The sequence below is a fragment of the Jaculus jaculus genome, chromosome 8 (assembly GCF_020740685.1).
Source record: "Jaculus jaculus isolate mJacJac1 chromosome 8, mJacJac1.mat.Y.cur, whole genome shotgun sequence".
In the NCBI taxonomy this organism is placed as follows: domain Eukaryota; kingdom Metazoa; phylum Chordata; class Mammalia; order Rodentia; family Dipodidae; genus Jaculus; species Jaculus jaculus.
In genome coordinates this window covers 73,363,777-73,387,592 of record NC_059109.1, presented here as the reverse complement: position 1 = coordinate 73,387,592, position 23,816 = coordinate 73,363,777, and the positions used below count along the sequence as shown (strand labels likewise).

General features: G+C 43.0%; 1 protein-coding gene across 1 annotated transcript in view; it reads right to left on the bottom strand.

Annotated features, from left to right (window-relative positions):
• Ankle2 (ankyrin repeat and LEM domain containing 2) overlaps window positions 1–23,816 on the bottom strand; it is a 29,182-nt gene that overhangs the window by 2,573 nt on the left and 2,793 nt on the right. Inside the window, exons 2-11 of the mRNA XM_004668878.2 lie at window positions 19,680–20,153; window positions 18,213–18,419; window positions 16,254–16,447; window positions 15,991–16,179; window positions 14,621–14,743; window positions 11,610–11,676; window positions 7,894–8,066; window positions 5,692–5,798; window positions 4,565–4,755; window positions 359–980 (exon numbers count right to left, since the gene is read on the bottom strand). Of these exons, the coding sequence (XP_004668935.1) occupies window positions 359–980; window positions 4,565–4,755; window positions 5,692–5,798; window positions 7,894–8,066; window positions 11,610–11,676; window positions 14,621–14,743; window positions 15,991–16,179; window positions 16,254–16,447; window positions 18,213–18,419; window positions 19,680–20,153 (2,347 nt within the window). The remainder of the gene's footprint in view (window positions 1–358; window positions 981–4,564; window positions 4,756–5,691; window positions 5,799–7,893; window positions 8,067–11,609; window positions 11,677–14,620; window positions 14,744–15,990; window positions 16,180–16,253; window positions 16,448–18,212; window positions 18,420–19,679; window positions 20,154–23,816) is intronic.

Here is a 23,816-nt window from a genome sequence, read left to right as displayed (position 1 = left end):
CATGTTTAACTCAAGAACCAGTCTAGGCTAAGCATATTAACTATCAAACTACCCCAGTGCCTCAGAGCCTCATCTAGAGGGAGGAATAGCTCATGGGCATGACACTTCAATCAAATTCACAATCCACATCAAATCCTTTTGGTGACTTCCCTAGGAAGTAATTGCAGGTAGTAGATCAGCTACAGTCCAAATGGAAGAGAGCTATGTGCAACACTATGCCACCAATGCACAGTATAGTCCATTTGGAAGGCCCTGAGTATATGAAGGAAGGAATCCAAAGCACATGTCAAATTGCAGGAAAAGAAATGTAAAAGCAGCTAGAAGCAATCCCATATGCATATGGAACATCCTCACTTACCCAGAAAGGAAGAGCTGCTTAGTGGAGTCCCCTGTGGCAGGTAAGGACACTGGCTCCAAGCCAGCCTGGACACCAGGCCGGGAGTTTTTGGAACCCAAAGACATAGCCATTCCTGCTGACAGCTTGCTGTTGATCCTGATTTGGTTATTTCCTAGTCTGTCTGTAACAGGAGGAAGTGTCAACAAGTCACTACCTTCCTCATCCTTTCTTGAAGTCAGGAGAATCTTACCTTTAGTTTTCCTACTTTTATTTGGTGTTTCAAAAAGGCTACCTTCTAGATTCAGTTCATCAAACTCAAGAGTCAAACCAGAGACAGGTGGTAAAACAGGTTCCTCCACACTGGGGGCCTCTGGTCCTCTACTGTCAGGGGTTGTGTGACTCAGTGAATAGCAAAGCCCATTTCTGCTGCCATCGGGGAAGTGCTCTTGTGAGGCTTCTCCACAGTTCACATTCTGTTCCAAGGGAAGGGTGCCACACTTGGAGTTTTGGAAAGCATTGATTGTGGACGGACTCTGATTTTGAGCTTTATTCTGCCGATTTTTAATTTCTTCCAAGCTCATGTCATCATCCTCATCTAAAAATGCTCCCACAGAAATGGAATTGCTATGCTTCTTCCCACTGCCTGTAAGAGCAACAAAGCAGCAAATCAGGTGTGTAGATGCAACTGGAACAAGCCTTTATGAGTGCATTGTAACCCTTATGACCTAGTAGGTTACTTTTATTACTCCCGAGAAAGGGGCAGTCTAGATACCACAAACAGAAATATACTGGGTTCCTCTCCTCCCTCAAAGGCAGGAATGAAAGAAAACCATAGCCATGGGCAGACCCGGGCAGTACAGCTGAGTATACCCAGTGGCCAGATTCCTTCCAGCTCTAATATCCTAGAGCTCTAGAAAGACTGTCTGGAATAATCCTATGAAAAGGGTTCCTTCCATGTTACTACTCTGCAAATAAAATACAACTACTACTGGACAGCAACACTGTGTTGCCTTGCCAAACACAAGGGAACAGTTCTATTTCTGTCATGATATGGATCACTTGAACTGGGTTCATGTGACTCAGAAAACATGAAATATTTTAAATGTGTATGGCTCACATGGGACAAGAGGCTTTAAGAGTCTATCCCACCTTCCAGTTCTCAGCTTTCATAGAACTGAGGTGTATAATGTCTTCACTCTAGCTCCATGTTTTGGGTTGTTCTTAGACTTGTTATGTTTTCTTTCTCTCTCTCTCTTTTTTTTTTTTTGGTTTTTCGAGGTAGGGTCTCACTCTGGCTCAGGCTGACCTGGAATTCACTATGTAGTCTCAAGGTGACCTCAATCTCACTGTGATCCTACCTGAGGGTTGGCATTAAAAAGCAGGTGCCATGACACCTGACAACATGCTCAATTTGTTGTTTTTGGTTTTGGAGGTAGGGTTTCACTGCAGCTTAGGCTGACCTGGAATTCACAATGTAGTCTCAGAGTGGCCTTGAACTCCTACCTCTGCCTCCCAAGTGCTGGTATTAAAGGTGTGCACCACCACACCTGGCAACATGCTCAAAATTTAATCCATTACTTCATGCAGAGGTAGGAGGATCGCCATTGAGTTCAAGGCCACCCTGAGACTACACAGTAAATTTCAGGTCAGCCTAGGCTAGAATGAAACCCTACTCTGAAAACAAAAAAAGCCCCCCTCATATATATATATATTAGAGGAAGTGGGAAAGACAGAGGGATAGAGAATTGGTGTACAAGGGCTTCAACCACTGTAATTGAACTTCAGAGAGTTACACCACCCATTGGGCATATGCGACCTTGCGCTTGCCTCACCTTTGTGTATCTGGCTTACTTGAGTTCTGGGGAACTGAACCTGGGTCCTTTGGCTTTCAGCCCTCCTTTGACTGTTTTTAAAAATATATTTATTTATTTATTTATTTGAGAGAGGGAGATAAATAGGCAGCAAGAGAGAAACAGAGAGAATGGGCACATCAGTGCCTCCAGCCATTGCAAATGAATTCCAGATGAGTGCGCCATCTTGTGCATCTGGTTTATGTGGGTCCTTTGGCTTTGCAGGCAAGTACCTTAACCACTAAGCAATCCCTCCAACCCACCTCCCTTGGTAATTTTGTTTGTTTTTTGAAGTAGGGTTTCACTCTAGCTCAGGCTGACCTGGAATTCACTATGTAGCATTAGGGTGGCCCCGAACTCACAGCGATCCTCCTACCTCGGCCTCCCGAGTGCTGGAATTAAAGGCTTGTGCTACCATGCCGGGCTCCCTTGGCCTTTAAATTTTACTTTAAGATGGGCATGATGGCAGGCACCTTTTTAGGAGACTGAGGTAGGAGGATCACTGTGAGTTCAAGGCCAACCTGGGCTTGAGTTCCAGGTCAGCCTGCATTAGAGCAACAGTCTGCCTCAAAAACAATTCTTTCTTCCTTTTTTGTTTTGAAGGTAGGGTCTCCCTCTAGCCCAGGCTAACCTGGAATTCACTACATAGTCTCAGGGTGGCCTTGAACTCAGGGCAATCCTCCTACCTCTGCATCCCAAGTGCTGGGATAAACGGTATGTACTACCATGCCCAGCTTAATTTTAAAAATATTTTATTAATTTATTTGAGAAAGAGGGAGGGAGCAAGCTAGATTGATACATGCAGTAGCAAATCAAAAGACCCTGTCTCAACTCAAAGGAGGAAGAGAGAACAAATACCTCGAGGTTGTCCTCTGATCTTCACACATGCATGTATCCATTTTCACACCTATCATACACTTATACTTATCCACACACAGAAAAACTACATACTTTTATTCCCATTAGCTACATGCATTATTACATGTCATTCATTGTAATTTAACTGATCACATCATTCATTACCCTTTAAAGGCATGGTTTTTAATTCTCCCTACGGATAGAACCATTTATTCAGCTAAGTCTCAACTGTTGAAGTAAGCTCTATACAGATTTCTGTTTTGGACAGTACCAAGTGGCATTATGACATCTCTGAAGATACATTGGACCAAACAGACTGCCTACCTGGAGCCTGGACAATATACTCAGTGCCTGCTCTTTCAGGGAACCTCAGCACAGTGGGATTGTTCAGTCATACCCTAGGAAGTTTTAAGGTGTTTCTTTTATTACTAGTGACATAAACGTTTTTACTTACTTTGGGGGTATTTTTGTCTTATAATATTAAGAACCCTTTACATTTTCCTTTTCTTCCTCTAATTCTGAGGATGAACCTATGGTCTTGTTCATGGGTAGGAAACACTTGACCACTAAGTTACACCCCAGAATAATTTTCCTTTCTTTAATGCTGTAATGTGTTATGAGTTATAGAGCTATTTGAAACTTTTTTATTTTTGTACCCATATGAACCTTTTCCAATTCCAATTACCTGCTTAGCATTCAAGATAATTTGCATCCCAATGGCTGACAAAAGCACACAATAATATTCTGGAACCTACCTTCCTTGTCATTTTCCTGATAGTACATGACATATTCAAACACAAAATACATTTAGGTCAGGAAACAAAACATGAAGCATTGACACTGCTTGATAGGATGCCACATACATTATTTGTTTTTCAAGATAGGGTCCTGCTGAGGCCCAGGTTGATTTAGAATTCACTATATAGGTCTCAGGCTGGCCTCAAACTCACAGTGATCCTCCTACCTCTACCTCCCAAGTGCTGGAATTAAAGGTGTGTGCCACCTCAATCAGATGGATGCCATATTTTTCACACACCTGTGTATGAACACACCATGCTTTCAGTGATTCTGTATTTTATGTATTTATACCATTAGGCCCTATATTTATTTTTCTTTTTTAATTTAATTTTTACTTATTTATCTGAGAGAGACAGAGTCAGACAGGAGAGGAAGGGAGAGAATGGGCCCGTCAGGGCCTCAAGCCACCGTTAAGGAACTCCAGACACATGCACCATCTTGTACATTTTGCTTGTGTGGGTCCTGGGGAATCAAACATAGGTCCTTTGGCTTTGCAGGCAAGTGCCTTAACTGCTAAGCCATCTCTCCAGCCCCTGTCCTATATTTCAAATGTACCTGCACATACATACACACACAGAGCCTTCTGTGACACTATTTTTAATACACTTATATGTATATACCTTCTGGTATCAGTCAGAGGGAAAGTTACCCATTTTCACAGTAAAAACAAGTTAACCAGAGAGGAGAAAACCATGTCCTCCTCAGACCCATACTTGCTCACCTAAGGCTGAGGCTCTGTCTTGAGAGCAGGGTTCATTTTCTCCTGTTTCTTGATGAACCTTTTTGCCTATTTCCTGCTGGACAAGATATTCTTCTAGTTTTTCCAGGCCCTCCTGGGAAGACAGGTCAACAAAACAGCCCAGAAATTCCCAGTATTCAACCCAGGGATACCCCAGCTCATGAGCTAGTTCCCTGTAAGAAATAAAACACAATCAGTTAAGAAAACAGGAGGGGAAAAAAAAACAAAAAACAACAACACAAAACTACACTGAAAATAGCCACTTAACAGTGTCTATAAATCTTTGTATTTTCTAGTGCTTCTCTAATAGTAAGACCCGGTTGTGTTCCTTGTGGAACTGTCCTGTGACAAAGTGACACTATTCAAGCAAGAAGTACAGAGGCCAGTATGCACTTACCAACTTCACACAGTAAAATCCCTTTATCACATGTACTTTTTTTGACCAGATAAATAAAACTTTACGTCTGGGCTGGAGGGATGGCTTAGTGGTTTAGGCACTTTCCTACAAAGCTTAAGGACCTAGGTTCAATTCCCAGATCCTACATAAGCCAGATGCATAGGGTAACACATGAGTCTGTAGTTCATTTGCAATGGCTGGAGGCCCTGTTATACACACTCTCTCTCTTTATCTGCCTCTTTCTTTCTCTTTTAAATAAATAAATTAATTAAATATTTGTAAACCTTAAACTGAGCACTTATTTTTTTTTAAATTTTTTATTTATTTATTTTGAGAACGACAGACACAGAGAGAAAGACAGGTAGAGGGAGAGAGAGAGAATGGGCGCGCCAGGGCTTCCAGCATCTGCAAACGAACTCCAGACACGTGCGCCCCCTTGTGCATCTGGCTAACGTGGGACCTGGGGAACCGAGCCTCGAACCGGGGTCCTTAGGCTTCACAGGCAAGCGCTTAACCGCTAAGCTATCTCTCCAGCCCCTGAGCACTTATTTTGAGAAAAGGCTCTAAAGTCTCCTAGTAAATGCTTCTGGGAACTGTTTCTTTTAAGCAGTTGTAATTAGGTTGTCTATTGTCCAATCAACACACAGACACAAAGCACATTTTGCAGCATTACTGCTCAGCCTGGGGAGTCTCAACACAGTTCTGGGAGTACCTTCCTACTCTCTCAATGCCTCGCTCTGGGTCAGACTTCCTGACATTGTGGAATAAGCCAGCTTTCTCCCGAGGTGGAGTTTTCCAGAGTTTGCGAAAATCTTCTGCCTAGAAGAAAAAAGTGCAGAGAAATGTTATATGCCTATGCAAAGAACCACCAACACCAGAGAATCTGTAGCTATCTCCTAACACCTTAAACAAAACCTGTAGCCCTACTGTCTCTATGTGGTCCAGAGAGGTAACATGACCACATTGGGGCTGGGAAGAGAATGCTTTTCTGCGCTAGTCTAGGTTCAGAGGGTCAGATCTGCCTGAAGAGGCACTGCACAGCTGCCATCTCATTAGCACATATGCTATTTTCCCAGCACACAAAAAAACAGATATTGTTGTCATTCTTTCTTTTATCTTTCTGGGCTTTTTTATTTTTATTTTTTAGTTTATTTGAGAGCAACAGAGAGAGAAAGAGGCAGAGAGAGAAGAGGGAGGGGGAGGGAGGGAGGGAGGGAGGGAGAATGGGTACACTAGGGCCTCCAGCCACTGCCAACAAACTCCAGACGCATGTGCCACCTTGTGCATTTGGCTTATGTGGGTCCTGGGGAATCAAGACTCAAACTGGGGTCCTTAGGCTTCACAGGAAAGGGCCTAACTGCTAACTCATCTCTACAGACCCCCCTTTTCTTTTGGTAGAGTCTCACTCTAGACTCAGGCTGACCTGAAATTGACCATGTAGTCTTAGGGTGGCCTTGAACTCCCCAAGTGCTGGGATTAAAGGTGAGCACCACCATGTCCAGCTCCATTCTTTCTTTTTTTTTAAAGTTTTTTTTTTTGTTTATTTTTATTTATTTATTTGACAGCGACTGAGAGAGAGAATGGGCGCGCCAGGGTCTCCAGCCACTGCAAACAAACTCCAGATGTGTGCACCCCCTTGTGTATCAGGCTAACATGATTCTTGGAGAATCAAGCCTCCAACCAGGTTCCTTAGGCTTCACAGGCAAGCACTTAACTGCTAAGCCATCTTTCCAGCCCTCTTTCTTTCTTTATTTTTTAAAAAATATTTTATTTATTTATTTGAGAGAGAGAAAAAGGCAGATAGAAAAAATGGGCATGCAGGGCCTCTAGCCACTGAAAACAAACTCCAGACACATGCAACACCTTGTGCATCTAGCTTTAAGTGGGTACTGGAGAACTGAACCTGGGTCCTTTGCTTTGCACGCACTAAGCCATCTCCAGCCCCATGTCATCTCCCCCCCCACCCCCGAAGTAGGGTTTCACTGTAGCTCAAGCTGACCTGGAATTCACTATGTAGTCTCAGGGTAGCCTTGAACTCACAGCAATCCTCCTACCTCTGCCTCCCGAGTGCTGGGGTTAAAGGTGTGTGCCACCACACTCGGCCCCCATTGTCATTCTTTACTGAAGTTTTATTCATCTAGGTGTCTCTCATCATTTTGGAGATGTTTTTATACTTGTTGTGGTGGTTTGATTCAGGTGTCCCCCATAAACTTAGGTGTTCTGAATGCCAGGTTCCAGCTGATGGAGATTTGGGAATTAATGCCTCCTGGAGGGAGTGTATTGTTGGGGGTGGGCTTATGGGCTTTATAGCCAGTTTCCCCATGCCAGTGTTTGGCACACCCTCCTGTTGCTGTGGTCCACCTTCTGTTGGCCAGGGGGTGATGTCCACCCTCTGCTCATGCCATCGTTTTCCCCTGCCATCGTGGAGCTTCCCCTCGAGCCTGTAAGCCAAAATAAATCTCTTTTTCCCAGAAGCTGCTCTTGGTTGGGTGATTTCTACCAGCAATGCGAACCTGGACTGCAACACTTGTCTTATAAATAATAGACCTTATAAATAATTTATAATTATATTTATAAAGTTATTCAAGGCTTAGGCTGACCTGGAATTCACTACGTAGTCTCAGCCTGGTCTTGAACTCACAGTAATGATCCTCCTAATTCTACCCCCTGAGTGCTAGGATTAAAGGCATGTGCCACCACGTCCAGTTTTATTAAGTTGTTTTTTAGACAAGATATATATAATATATATATATATTATATATGTATGGGGAGAGAGAGAGAGAGAATGAGCGAGCGAGAGCGCGTGCCCCCCCCAGCTTGGTCTTTAAATACAAAGCAATAGGCTAAAGCACTGAGCTCTACAATGTGGGGATAGCCAAAGTTATTCCAGAAGATTGTTTTCCCAGCAGCTCACCTTGGATGGACTCAGGGGCCCTACAAAGGCCCTTAAGGTTAGCACAGGGTCTCTGGGGCTGCCTCCACATTGGCGAGCATGTGAGACTTCAGCTGTGTGGTCTGAGGACCATAACTCCCCAATGACAGGAGAAGAAGTGTCTTCTGCTCTCAGAAGTGGCACATAGTAGTGACCTGCAGAAGAAAACAGGTGTCAGTCACAAGCTTTTGCTGAGTCAGGGTCTGGGTAGACAGTCTGGGAAACAATGACAGAGGGAACCATATGCTCAGGGGTCAAGATCATAGACAAGTCCAGTTTGTGCAAAGACCCACCTAACTTAGAGAACCTTGTTTTCTTCCTCTACTAGAAAAATTTTCTTTGAGCCTCATCTGTATGACAGAGGTAATACACTTTACAGGACTTCGAGAGTAATAACAAAAAAAATGAAAAAAATGCATGCTTAAGTTGGGCATGGTGGTACACGCCTTTAATCCCAGCACTTGGGAGGCAGAGGTAGGATGACCAGAGTGAGACCCTACCTCAAAAACCAAAAAAAAAAAAAAAAGGAAAAAAGAATTCATGCTTATGGTATTCAAGTTCCTACATCTGTATGGGCTATCAAGCACAAATGCTTATATAAAGATGAACTACAGGGCTGGAGAGATGGCTTAGCGGTTAAGCGCTTGCCTGTGAAGCCTAAGGACCCCGGTTCGAGGCTCGGTTCCCCAGGTCCCACGTTAGCCAGATGCACAAGGGGGCGCACGCGTCTGGAGTTCGTTTGCAGAGGCTGGAAGCCCTGGCGCGCCCATTCTCTCTCTCCCTCTATCTGTCTTTCTCTCTGTGTCTGTCACTCTGAAATAAATAAATAAAAATTTTTTTAAAAAAAAGATGAACTACAAACATATAATTTTGCCCCAAATCAATTTGTAATTTTCCATTCTGTTCCAACGTGTTGTCTCAAAGTTTCAAAACTAGGAGGCAACTTATGACTTTCCCTTTTCTTTAAATATTATCCAATCTGTCAAGCAATTCTACTTTGGCAAAACTTCTGGAGTCAAGCTACCTTTGCTTTCTCTTAGTGCAATCCTAAGGCCCTCATAATCATCTCAATTACCACACACACAAAAAACAAACAAAAACTCTTCTTGCCAGGTGTGGTGAGACACGTCTTGCATCCCAACACTGGAGAGGCAGAGGTAGGAGGATCACCATGAGTTCGAGGCCACCCCAAGACTACATGGTGAATTCCAGGTCAGCCTGGGCTAAAGTGAGACCCTACCTTGAAAAACAAAACAAAAAAACAACAACAAAAAAACTCTTCCTTTTATATCCATCCATAAACCATCCCATCCCATTCCTTTTCTGAAACAAAGAAAAGGAAGGAAGGAGAGAAGGAAAGGACGTTCTCATGTGAGCTGTCCACATGGTCCCTAGCAGGAAATAGGCAAAGTATGTGGAACTCTGGAGGGCTGGAGAGCAAACAGAAACATGGATGCAGAAGCACTGTCTTTTCCTCAGAAAACAGCTGGGTGAACAAGTTTAGTGATAAGAACATTTTATGACCACAAACACAGAATGCCTCATCAAACAGAAGAGATACCTACCACCACAAAGTGTAACACTACTCATATTTTAAGGCATTTCTTGCAGTGTAGCCTGAAATTCCCCAGAGCAGACAACCAAGTTTAATTATGCTATGTAACACAACTGGAGCCTCAGACAGATGCCAGATGGTCCAACATCTCTTCTACCATCACAATATTCTAGGACCCATTTCCTGCGAGTGGGCACATAGGCAGGAAGGGCTGAAAGAGATCAAAGGACAAGTAGAGGTCCACATACTTTAAAAAAAAATTATGCTTCCAGTATTTCATATCTTTTTATTTTGATTTTCAGTTTTATTATTTATTTGAAGGAGGGGCAGAGAGAGAGAATGGGTACTCCAGGGCTTTCAGCCACTGCAAAAGAACTCCAGACACATGCGCCCTCTTGTGCACATGTGCAACACTGCATGTGTGCATCACTTTGGCTTACATGGGACCTGGAGATTCAAACATGCATTTTGAGGCTTCACAGGCCTTAACCACTATGCCATCTCTCCAGCCCTAGGTCCAGATACTTAAGACTAGGGGTCAGCACCTGTTAGTAGTGGCCTCAGCTGTGTGCCCATCAAAAGAAAAGTAAGCAAAACCAAAGGGCCAGAAAGCTGCAATTTCACTCAGCTAGTAGAACCACTAGAGTCTGGGTAGAGAGAGAAGGAAAAGTACTTCTTCCACATCCTTTTGGCTTCTCTGAAGATGAAACAGACAGTGGGAGAGTCTCTCCTAACACCAGCCATCTCCCCAAACCTGAAACCTACAGACCAGAAGCAGAGGCATCCATCACAGCTGAGAGCTCCTGACCAGAAGAGAGAGGACCCAGAAAACAAACTTGCAACACAATAGAGAGGCTCATTCCTGTGGTCTCATATACTCAGGAGGCTGAAGTTTGAGCTCATGAGTTTGAGACCAACCTGGGCAACATAGTGAGGCAGCATCTTTATTTTAAAAAGAAAGGGAGAAGAGAAGAGAAAAAGGAACGGGGAAGGGAAAAAGAGAAAGGTATAGTGATCTGCAACTCCAGCACTCAAGAGGTTAAGGTAGGAGGATAAGCAGTTTAAAGACAGCCTGGGCTCCAGAGTGACACCCAGTCTCAAAGAAAACCAGAGACGGGGGCCGGCCATAGTAGCACATGCTTTTAATCCCAGTACTCATGAGGCAGTGCTAGGAGGCTCGCCATGACTTTAAGGTCACCCTGAGACTACACAGTGAATTTCAGGTCAGCCTGGGCTAGAGTGAGACTCTACCTAACCCCCCTCCCCAAAAAAAACAGAGCCAGAGACAGGGCTGGAGAGATGGCTTAGCAGTTAAAGTATTTGCTTGCAAAGCCTAAGGTCCTGTGTTTGACTCTCCATATCTCATGTAAGCCAGACACACAAGGTGATGCAAGCACACAAGGTTGCACATGCATCTGGAGTTTGATTGGAGTGGCTGGAGGCCCTGGCGTACCAATTCTCTCTCATAAAAAAATTAAAAAAAAAAACAGAGAAGAAATGGAGGTAAATTGACTCACATCTCCACACAGTCAGCAAGACATCCCTGACAGTGTCTGGTTTTGAAAGGCTAAACTGAGCACAGTAGCCTCAGGTGGGCCTTAGAATATGCAAACCCTTTTGAAAACCAACCAACAAAAGCCAAACCAACCAACCAAATTAAGAGCTCTGGAATATAACCCTACCTGGAGAGAAGAGGTCAGAGAAAACTGCCACACAAGACCCACAAGGAAGCCAGACATGTTGGCAAACACCTTTAATCCCAGCACTTAGGAGGCAGAGGTAGGAGGATTATAGTGAGCTGGAGGCCACCCTGAGACTACATAATGAATTCCAGGTCAGCCTGGGTTAACACGAGACATTGGTAAAGAAAAGATAGAAAAAGACCCACAAGGATAGGGTGAGATCTTGAGCAGCAGTCAAGTGACATACAGCCTCAAGACAGAGCAAAAAGGGAATGTATAAGAACAAGAGGTGGCAAGGAGCTGGTAGCAATCAGAAAAGAAAATGATGGATGATCATAAGAGAACTTGGATAAGCAGAAAAATCTTTGCTATCTTACCTCAGAACACAAAGCCAGCTTAGACCTATCTGAAAACATCTTGCAGTGGGCCTTAAGTTCAAAGCACTGAAGTCCCCAACTCACCCATTAAGTATTCTCTAATTCTCTGTTTCAGTTCCTCAGGTTTGTTTTTGCATCTTTCACAAATTACCTATTTAAACAAAGCAGTATGAGTGAACACTAAACCTTATTGAGTTGCAAAATTTCCTGATCAATGCAGTCATTTTTGGAAATCAAAATTTAATGCCAACAAAACAGAATAGCATATTCTAAGGATTTCATAAATCTCACACTCAGAAAAACATATACCCAATAGTATAGCCTGTCCTATAAGACATATTGTAGGGCTGGAGAGATGGCTTAGCAGTTAAGTGCTTGCCGGTGAAGCCTAAGGACCCCGGTTCGAGGCTTGATTCCCCAGGACCCACGTTAGCCAGATGCACAAGGGGGTGCACGAATCTGGAGTTCGTTTGCAGTGGCTGGAGGCCCTGGCATGCCCATTCTCTCTCCCTCCCTCTTTCTCTCTCTGTTGCTCTCAAATAAATAAATAAAATAAAATAAAATAAAAAGACATATTGTAAAGGCTCAATAGAATCAGGCAAGAGAATAGACTAGGAATGTGGGTAAATTTTATTTTTTTCTCCATGCAATGATATAGTTTCCTATTTTTTGAAAACTAACAAACAAACAAACAAAAAAACACCTTAAAAAGCACACTATCAAGCTGGGCATGGTACCACACACCTTTAATCCCAGCACTAGGGAGGAGGCAGAGGTAGGAGGATCTGTGTGAGTCGAGGCCACCCTGAGATTACCTAGTAAATTCCAGGTCAGGCTGGGCTAGAGTGAGATCCTACCTCAAAAAAAACAAAACAAAACAAAACAAAAACACAACAAAAAGCACACTATCAGCTAGGAATGGTGGCACATGCTTTTAATCCCTCGGGAGGCAGAGGTGGGAGGATTGCTATGAGTTTGAAGACACCCTGATACTACCTAGTGCATTCCAGATCAGCCTGACCTAGAGTGACACCCTTCCCAAAAAAAAAAACAAAAACAAAAAAAAACACTATTAATGAATGAAGAACACATAGGAATGCTGACAATTTTTTCAGATGAAGGCATTTCACTGCCTGGGAACCTGCTGTAGCTTAGTTGAGGTAGAGTTACTACCTTACATGGAACACTAACAGTAGTATTTTTGCAGCTCTAGGCAGCAGCTTTCTGAGTCCATGAATAAATATAACGGTAAAAATATTTTTTGTTAGAAACAATAGAGAAGCAATAATGTTCAAACAAGAAGGAAAAAGAAAGCATGTATTACCAGCCTAAGAAAGAAACTACAATTGCAAATAATTTTGTAGGTTTTTTTGTTGCTGTTATTTTTTCAAGGTAGAATCTCACTCTAGCCCAGGTTGACCTGGAATTCACTACATAGTTTCAGGGTGGCCTTAAACACACAGTAATCCTCCTACCTGTGCCTCCTGAGTGCTGGGTTTAAAGACATATGCCACCATGATCAGCTCAACTTTGTAGTTTTTAAGTCTGTTCCTGTCTGTGAGGACAAATCAAACACTTTAAACATGTCATGAGTTGATCTAGGGGTGTGTCTCAGTGGTATAGCACTTGCCTACCATGTTTAAGATAGTGGGTATATAGCATTTCTCTCACACAAACATGCCATGAGAATCCAGACAAAACTATTTCAGTTATCAAAATCTCTGGTGAATTTTATTTTTTAATTTCTCTTCTCTTCTCTCCTTCCTCCCTTCTTCCCTCCCACCAATAATGGGGATTGAACCAAGGGCCTTCGGCAGGCCAGGCCAAGCCAGGCAAGCACTTTCCCAACAAACATGTCTTGAGCCCTTAATCTTCTTTTCAAAAATTTGTATTCCATAAGCTTTCTACAGAAAGTGAGTGCTACTAAAAGCAAAGGGGTCTGGGCATTCCCACCAGAAGAGGGTCCTTCAGGTTTCATTTCTAAGAATGGTAGGTTAAAGTTGGCTAGCAACAATACAAAATGCACTTCAATCCTTGTCATGTCATTTTCCTTTCCATGTCACAAGTACAAGATGCCCTAGCACATTTTGCTCAAATGCTATGAATCATGCAGAGGCCTGTTTCACTAGGCTTGAATGCACTATATGTGAATATCTGTAAGGCTTTGTCAGTATCTGGCATACATTGAGCTGAACATTTTAGCTGGTTTCAAAATTAGTCATTACCAATGCCACTACCATCACCATCACCCCCGCCATTCTATCTCTGAACTTGGCTGGCTAACGTGTTGAGGGAACATGACAAAAGACTAACTGCCAGTTTCAGAAAAATAAAATTAGCAAGATGGGCTGGAGAGATGGCTTAGAGGTTAAGATGCTTGACTGTGAAGCCTAAGGACCCATGTTCAACTCCCCAGATTCTGTGTAAGCCAGACGCATAAGGTGACACAAGCGCAAGGTCACACATGTGCACAACGTGGTGCATGTGTATGGAGTTCGATTATAGTGCACCAATTCTCTTTCATTAAAAAAAAAAAGGAAGCAGGGCATGGTGGTGCATATCTTCAATCCTAGCACTTGGGAGGCAGAGGTAAGAGGATCACCATAAGTTTGAGGCCACCCTGAGAGTACATAGTGAATTCCAGTTCAGCCTAGGCTAGAGTGAAACTCTACCTTTAAAAACTACACACATACATGAATTAGCAAGACTAAGTTGGCTCATTCCCTCCTGACTCTATAGACATACTGCCTCCCTGGAGAACTTCTTGCTCAGCAGCCAGGGTTCTACATGTGCCCATTAACAAACAAAACCTTCTCAATTACTTATCACTTCACTTTCACTATGGTCACTGAAAATGTATAAATTTCCATAATAGACTAACTTCATTTTAAAATTTACTTACCTTGGGCTGGAGAGATGGCTTAGTGTTTTAAGGTGTTTCCCTGCAAAGCCAAAGAGCCTTGGTTCAATTCCCTAGGAGTCATGTAAGCCAGATGCACAAGGTGGTGCATGCATCTGGAGTTTGTTTGAGTGGCTGGAGGCCTTGGTGCACACATTCATTCTCTCTCTCAAATATATTTTAAAAAATTACTTACCTCTTCAGGTGTTTTACCATATTTATTCCTTGGGTTTTTCACAATCAAAGGGTGTGAAGAGAGCACACTGACCACATCCACATTCCCAAATTTACAAGCAAAATGCAATGGTGTATCATAACCCTAAAAAAGGTGTAGAAGTAGCACAAAGGCTTACTTATTAATATGGTTGTCTATGGTGAAAATTGGCATTTCTTATAAACAAAAGCCTCAAAGCCAGACATGATGGCACAAGCCTGTAATTCTAGCACTTGTGAAGAAGAGGTAGAAGAGTTATACCTGTTGACAAAGTGAGGCCAGCCTGGGTCACACAAGAACTTATCCCAAAACAAACAAAAACTTCAGAAACAAAGACCCTGTTCTAAACATTTAAGTACTTGGCATGTTATCATATACTCGCTGTATACTTGGCATAGAGCCTGGAACACTATCTTCTGTTGTTTATTTGGTGCCCAAGTGTCAAGGCACAATGAGGCAATTACAATTGAAGGTTCTGAGTAAACCACAACTTTAATTCAAAACCCAACACAGTCATGGAAACTAATACTTTAAAAATGAGTAAGTGGGCCGGGACCGGTGGTGCATGCCTTTAATCCCAGCACCCTGTAGGCAGAGGTAGGAGGATCACTGTGAGCTCAAGGCCACCCTGAGAGTACATAATGAATTCTAGGTCAGCCTAGGCTAGAGTAAGACTATACCTTGAAAAATCAAAAGGAAAACAAAACAAAACAAAAAACTAGAGGGCTTCTCTTGTATGACTCCTGAGGTTGTCCTCTAGCCTCCACACATATATGGAAATGCACCTATACACACACATGCACACATGCATGAAAAAACAAAACAAAACTTTAAGCCATGCCTTTGAAACTCCTTTTTTCCTTCTGGTGCTGGAGATCAAACAGGTCCTCATATGTGCTATACAATCATTCTGATAAGCATTACATTCACAGCCTAGAACTTTTAATCCCTCAGGAAGTATTCTTGATAAGGTTTAGTGAGAAAATATACAAGGACATGCACAGAACACTAGAATATAAGGCATTAAAACTTTTTGTACTTTACTTTGCATGCTTTTGGCTGTCATTCCCTGATCATAGCCCATCTCACACCTTTCTTGACAAAGTCCACACACTTCCTAAAACATCCCATTCAACTGTATTCTGGCCACAGGTTTCAAAGTAACCAGGGGCTTCTTCTCTACCAGGTGGGATATCTTTCATGCATAGTCAGGCCACTATGCCTGGTTTTATGCTGTGCTAGAAAGTAAACCCAGGGCTTCAGGAATGCTAGGCAGGTACTCCAGAAAATTAAGAAATACCCCTATGAACCAGGAACCCCAACCTCCAGCAGTCATGAAGAGGAACACTCACCACTTTGTCAGGAGTATTCAGATACAGGTCAACAATGTAACGGATGCGCTTTTGCAGCATGCCAACATCATCGTCTGGGTACATGAGCTGCATGAACTCAGGGTTCTCCAGAGTCTCTAATGTCAGTTGGCACATGGAAGCCTGGTTTTCTTTAGCAGCAACATGCATGACATTGTACCTACATCCTTCCTAAAGAAAACCACACATTCTGAGCTTCATATTTGTTGAACGGTGACCACAAATGATGTTGAAGGTACACTTACTTGTACAATGGTAGGGTTGTCCCCAGAACCAATTAGATACCGTGGATTATTCCAGATAAGATCAGAAAAAGCGTCTTCGGCCCCTTTCTCCACAGCTTTCCGTAGCTTGGCAGTAAGATCTTGTGTGCGAGGGTTTTTATAACTGTTTGCCCGTTCTTTGCTTACAGTTTCTGATTCGGACGTGCACAAACCATCTGCCATCAAGAGACAGAATTGAGGGCTGGGGTGATGGCTCAGTGATTAAGGCACCTGCTTGTGAAGCCTGAGCACCCAAGTTTGATTCCCTAGTACCTAAGTAAGCCAGATAGATGCACAAGGTGATGCATGTGTCTGGAGTTCATTTGCAATGGCTGGAGGCCCTAGTGTGCCCATTCTCTTTATCTGCCTCTTCCTCATCCTCTCTTTCCCTCTCTCAAATAAAATAAATAAAAATTTAAAACAAGCCGGGTGTGGTGGTGCATGCCTTTAATCCCAGCACTCAAGAGGTAGAGGTAGGAGGACTGCCGTGAGTTCGAGGCCACCCTGAGACTCCATAGTGAATTCCAGGTCAGCCCGGGCTAGAGTGAGACCCTACCTCAGAAAAAAAAATTAACACAGAAAATTTAAAAAGAAGCGGGGGCTGGAGAGATGGCTTAGCAGTCAAGCACCTTCCTGTGAAGCCTAAGGACCCTGGTTCAAGGCTCCATTTCCCAGGACCCACGTTAGCCAGATGCACAAGGGGGCACACAAATCTGGAGTTAATTTGCAGTGGCTGGAAGCCCTGGTGCGCCCATTCTCTCTCTCTACCTCTTTGTCTGTTGCTCTCAAATAAATAAGTAAAAATAAAAAAAAAATTTTTTTTAATGACAATGAGAGCCGGGTGTGGTGGTGCACGCCTTTAATCCCAGCACCCTGAAGGTTGAGGTAGAAACTGTGAATCCCAGGCCAGCCTGGGCTACAGTGAGACCCTACCTCAAAAAAAAAAAAAAAAACAAATAAATAAATCAGCTGGGTATGGTGGCACATGCCTTTAATCCCAGCACTCAGGAGGCAGAGGTAGGAGGGCTGTCATGAGTTCGAGGCCATCATGAAAATACACGATGAATTCCAGGTCAGCCTTGGCTTGAGCAAGACCCTACCAAAAAAAAAAAAAACAAAAAAAGTCAGTTTTGGCAGGGTATATAGTGATTCTGAGCAATGACACCTGAGGCTGCCCTCTAGCTTTTACATGCGTGAACTGTTGCATACGTGAACGCATGCACACACAACTTTCTACACATGGTTTCTGTGAATTTAATCACAAAACCTAAGTACATTTTCTTCAGGGGCACTTTGTGAAACTGTGAGGAGAAAAACCATATAAGGCCGAGTAAGAGGATTGGAAAAAGGTAGATATAGGTGCTCAACTTAAGACCAGATCTCCAGGACAGTGTAGCTTCCCTTCAGGTCAAGACAACTGTGGTAAGGAAAGGAATGTGAGACCAGACCAAGCCTTTACAAACAGGCTCTTGGCTGAGTAAGGCAGAGGGTGTGATCAGATTTCTGGCTCCCACAGACATAAGATCCTTGCACAGAGGGGCAGCTGCCTCTTGTAGATTCTAGAAGTAGGTATACTTTTAGATGGAGTTGCAGGTTATTGTTAGTATCAAAATACTTCAAAAAGCAGCAAAGAGCAACAAGAGCACAGAAGGGAGGGATATGGTTTTACTTTTACTGTTTCTCTCTGGTCTACATATTAAGTCTTAGCTGGTCAGCTTCAGGGCCTAAAAGACATCTCAGCCCACTCCACCCTTGTGTTCCTGAAACTCCCAGGCTAGTCCTTAGCCTCTTTCCCTTCAGCCTGTCCACTGCCAGAGAACCCCAGATCTCCACTTGACTGGTTTCACAGAGAAATGGAGTTGCCATGTGTCAGGAAAGAAAACACAAATGTTTGATGAAAACAGGCAGCAATGCCAAGACATGAAGTTCAATGAAGTTTACCTTTCAAGCCACCACTGCCAAAGAGTGGCACTACCTTCATAGGAGAAAGTGGTGATGTAGCTTTGTTTGGAGAAGGAAAATAATCACAAATTCCTCTAGCAAATTTCTCAGCATCTTCTCTGGTTGGAAATGCTTTAAACCGGGACCCTTTGATCATTTTAACAGCTTGCAATGCTTCCTTTTTATCTTCATAAACATGGATTCTTTCTAGGTGGAAAAGTAACAGGGAAAATTAAAGAGTAAGTGTAGCCCTTGTCATTTACTTGCACTCAAAGTTCAACAGGTTTCACTTTAATTTAAACATTTGCTCCCAAATTGCCTGATTCACTCTCCTGTTCATAGTTCAGGTTTTTAATTTTGAAGAGGCCTTGGTGAATCAAAAGAATCAAATGACTATCCTTGATCACACACACGTGTGCATAAACAAAGCTTGAATATTCCATTCCACTCATGGGGCAAATTATGTTTAAGCAACCTCCTATTTTTGGCCATCACCACAAATAGCACAGTAAGAATAGAAACAGTAGGCCAATTTCTGACATTTCAAATCAACATGAAGTTCTTTTATTTTTTTCTCTTCATCAATGCTAATAAATGTTTAAAATCACAATTCTTGGGCTGGAGGGATGGCTTAGCAGTTAAGGCGTTTACCTGCAAAGCCAAAGGACCCAGGTTCAATTCTCCAGGACCCACGTTAGCCAGATGCACAAGGTGGTACATGCCTCTGGAGTTCATTTGCAGTAGCTGAAGGCCCTGGCACACCCAATCTCTCTATCTGCCTCTGTCTTTCTCAAATAAATTATTTTTTAAAAAGTTTAAAACTGCAATTCTTTTTTTCTCTAAAATTTTTTGGTAATGTTTCATTTTTCTTTATTTATTTGAGAGAGAGAGAATGTGGCTTTATGTGGGTCTTGGGAAACTGAACCTGGGTCCTTAAGCTTCACAGGAAAGCACCTTAACCACTAAGCCATCTCTTGAGCCCAATTCTTTTTTAAAAAGAGTATTTTATTTTCTTATTTGCAAACAGAGAAATAGAAGAGAGATAGAGAGAGAATGGGCAAGCCAGGGCCTCCAGCTGCTAAAGCAAACTCCAGATGCATGGGCCACTTTGTGCATCTGGCTGGCTGTATGTGGGTACTGGGGAATCAAACTCCAGTCTTTAGACTTTGCAGGCAAGTGTCTTAACCGTTCAGCCATCTCTCCAGCCCTAAACCTACAATTCTTTATTTATTTTTGGTTTTTCAAGGTAGGGTTTTGCTCTAGCTCTAGCTGACCTGGAATTCACTCTGTATTCTCAGGGTGGCCTCAAACTCTCAGCAAGCCTCCTACCTCTGCCTCCCGAGTGCTGGGGTTAAAGGTGTGTGTCACTATGCCCAGAAGGGTAACAAATGTGAACCATGATGTTAATCCTCAGTGGAGAGATTTTTGGCTCCCCAATCTGTAAGAAGATACTATACACCATATTACCATTTCTCATGGGGTAATCCTCATACACTGGGCACACTCCATAGTACAAAAGAGGCTCCTTAGGAGCTGTCACTCCGGCCTTGTGGGTGTTGATCTCAGTAGGATCGCTGAAGGACAGTGGGTAGGCCTTGGATGTCACAGCTTCCTCATCTGGAGGGTTCAAGCCCACACTGTAACCAAAATCCCTGTCTTCAGAAAAAGTGGCCTGCTCAGTCAAGTTCCCTCCCACGGGTGTGGGAATCTTTGGGGTATCCTGGCTGAACACTGCAGTAGTTGCCTCACTGTTGTTGGGAAGCAAGGAAGATACTGCTTGGTCTTGCTCTAATAAAGCCTGAGCCAGTTTCTTCTCAAAAATAAACCTTGTGGTTGATGTAATGGGTCCACATTTCAATCCAGCCTTCACAATTTCTTCTCTAAGGTCATCTGGATTCAGGAGCTTCAATCGAGCCAACAGGGTGTCCATTGTTACTTCACCTAGATTCAAGACAGCAAAAATCAACTTGGGCTGGCAGTGTAGTTCTAAGCAAGAACATGCTTAATGAGTGTCCTTAAGGTACCACCTTCCATACAATCTGAACTCTAGAGGCAGGGGTAGAAGGACCACTGTGAGTTTGAGGTCACCCTGAGACTACATAGTGAATTCCAGGTCATCCTGGGCTAGAGTGAGAACCCCACCCTGAAAAAGCAAAAAAAAAAAAATAGTAGTTATTATTTAGTGATTGTAAGTCCGTGGTACATAATTTCTTTACTCCTACGTATTTATTTAAAAGAGAGGCAGAGAGAATGGTTATGCCAGGACCTCTAGCTACTACAAACTACAGATGCATGTACTGTATTGTTCATCTGGTTTAATGTGGGTACTGGGTAACTGGACCTGAGTCCTTAGGCTTTGCAGGCAAGCATATCATCTGCTGAGCCATCTCTCCAGCCTTCCCTGCTTTTTTTGAGGTAGGGCCTTACTTTAGCTCAGGCTGACCTGAAACTCATTCTGTGGCCCCCAGGGATGCATTTAATCCCAGCACTTGGAAGGCAGAGGTAGGAGGATTGCCCATGAGTTAAAACCACCCTGAGACTATACACAGTGAATTCCAGGTCAGCCTGGACTAGAGTGAGACCGTATCTCGAGGAAAAAAAAAAGTAAAAAGTATTTAAAAGAAAAGGTTTTCAATGTGCTACATGAAAGTAGCTTCTCTTCACACACCACACACACGTGCTCATGCATGAAAGATCCAGAACACGCAAATCTATACAGACAGAAAGGAAACCAGTGGTTGCCTGGGTTTAGATTGAGGGGAGACATGTGGGGGATAATGGAAAGTGACTGCTAGTAGGAAAGGGGTTTCTTTTTGCTGTGGTGAAAATATTCTAAAATTGATGTGGTGATGGCTACACAATTCTGTGAATGAACAAAATACATTGAATTATACACCCTCCATGAGTGAACTTTATAGTATAGAGCTAATATCTCGATGAGGAAGCTATAAAGATTAATGCTCCTTATATAAAATGATAGTTGACTTGCTAGGTAGTTGAACTCCAGGACAAGTCAAGAGATAGAAACTTAGAATCCAAGTGAATGTGGAGGAGATAAAATATACTTCAGAATGTGCCTTAAAGTAAAAAGTCACAATTCTGGCCATTTAGATACAAAGCAGTTTCTCCTTCCCTACTCCCAAAAAAAAAAAAAGTCCTTTCAGGGTAGAGAGATGGCTTAGTGGTTAAGGCACTTGCCTACAAAGCCTAAGGACCCAGGTTCAATTCTGCAGAACCCATGTAACCCAGATGCACATGGTAGCACATGAATCTGGAGTTCATTTGTAGTGGCTAGAGGCCCTGGAGTGCCCATTCATTTGTTCTCTCTGTCTTTCTAATTAATAAATAAAAAGAAAAAAAATTCCATTTCTTTGGAATAAAATCTGAAGAGCACAGGGCAGGTTTATCTCTTTTTCTTTTTCTTTTTCCCTCCTTAAGTAGGGTCTCACTTTAGCCTAGGCTGGACTGGCATTTACTCTGTAGTTCCAGGTTGTCCTTGAACTCACAGCAATCTTCCTACCTCTGCCTTCCAAGTGCTGGGATTAAATGCATGCCTGGGGGCCACACCACACACAGCCAGTCTTAATTTTTTTGTTTGTTTGTTTTTTTGTTTTTTCAAGGTAGGGTCTTGTTCTAGGCCAGTTGGCCTGAAATTCACTACGTAGTCTCAGGGTGGCCTTGTTCTCACAACGATCCTCTTATCTCTGCCTCCTGAGTGCTAAGATTAAAAGCGTGCACCACCATGCCTGGCTTTAACTTTTAAAGGTTTTTAATTTTATTTTTGAGACACAGAGAGAGAGAGAGAGAGAGAGAGGAATGAGCACACCAAGGCCTCTAGCCACTGCAAACAAACTCCAGATTCATGTGCCACCTTGTACATCTGGCTTATATGGTACCTGTACAATGGAACCTGGGTCCTTAGGTTTCCCAGGCAAGTGCCTTAACTGCTAAGCCATCTCTGAAGCCCAGTCTTAACTTTCTGAAACATGGCCAGACCAATCTCTGTACACCCCTCCCATCTACCTCTCCCCTTACTCCCAACCTACAAGAATTTAACTAGATTAGAGACTCTGGAACTACCTCCTCTTATGGTAAATAAAAAATTCATGGGCTAAACTGGGTGTGGTGGCTCATGCCTTTAATCCCAGCACTTGGAAGGCAGAGGTAGGAGGATCGCTGTGAGTTTGAGGCCACCCTGGGACTCCATAGTGAATTCCAGGTCAGCCTGGGCTAGAGTGAGACCCTACCTTGAAAAAACCAAAAAAAAAAAAAAAAAAAAGAATTTATGGGCTAGAGAGCTGGCTTAGTGGTTAAGGTACTTGCCTGCAAAGCCTAAGGACCCAGGTTCATTCCCCAGCACCCATGTAAGCCAGAGGCACAAGGTGGTACATGCATTTGAAGTTCATTTGCAGTTGCTAGAGGCACTGGCATGCCAATTGTCTATCTGCCTCTTTCTTTCCAATAAAATGATTTAAAAAGAAAAGATTTCAGAATTGACTTTCCCTCATCCCTGTATGTTCAACTAGGTTTGGTATCTTAGGATGCCTACCTACTATCATAGTAATTTGACTTAGCTTTTCTGTACAAGAGATAAGAGGAACTGCTTCCTCCCTGCTACCACCAGTTGACTGGGGTGTGGAGAGAGAAGGCAGCTGGTTCTCACATCCCCAGATATTCAGCAGGGGATCCAGCCAACCAAACTTGGTCGTCCACCTGGTACCTTGGTACTATGGGAATTATAAAAGAGGCCATTGGACTTGCAAGAAAGTTTTTTAGAAATGGCCACTGGGCAGTTTGAGGTAGGCTTGTTGGAATGCCTGTGTGGAGGCACAATGGAGCCATGAGGATGAACTCTTATCAGGAGACCCCAGGCAGGACTATGGGTTGTCTGCCAAAGAGAGCTCAGGATGGAATTTTACCACGCACTTAAAAGCCCACCTGGAGGGACAGAATTTGAACTCCAGAGACTTCATCATTGGATAGAGACGTCAGACTTGGAGCTACAGGATTTGATGTTTGCCCTGTTTATTTTAAATCTTGCACTGGTTCAATCTTTTCTTGTAATGCTATTTTTTGCAGTGTGAATGTTTATTCTATGCCATTATGTGTTTCTTTTGGTTTTACAGCTCACAGTTAAGAGATCCTAGGCTATGGGGATGAACAGTCACTGGAATTGAAAAACTATGGGGACCTTTCAAGTTGGACTGAATGCTTTATGGAATATTTTATATCATGGATGGTTGTGAGTTTATGGGGACCAGGGGCAAAATGTAGTTATTTGAATTAGATGCCCCCCAAACTCTCATGTTCTGAATGCTTCTCAGCTAGCTGATGGCCTCCCAAATTCCACCTAGCTTCAGTTGTAAAATCACTGAGAAATAAATATAAAGTGAAGTTGTATATATATCTTCAAAGCAGGTTTGGTGGCATAAGCCTTTAATCCCAGCACTCAGGAGGCAGAGGTAAGAGATCGCCATGAGTTCAAGGCCAGCCTGAGATTAACTACATAATGAATTCCAGGTCAGCCTGAGCTAGAGACAGACCCTACCTCAAACAAACAAAAAGCATGGAATTTGTTTGCAGTGACTAGTGGCTGAGGCACAC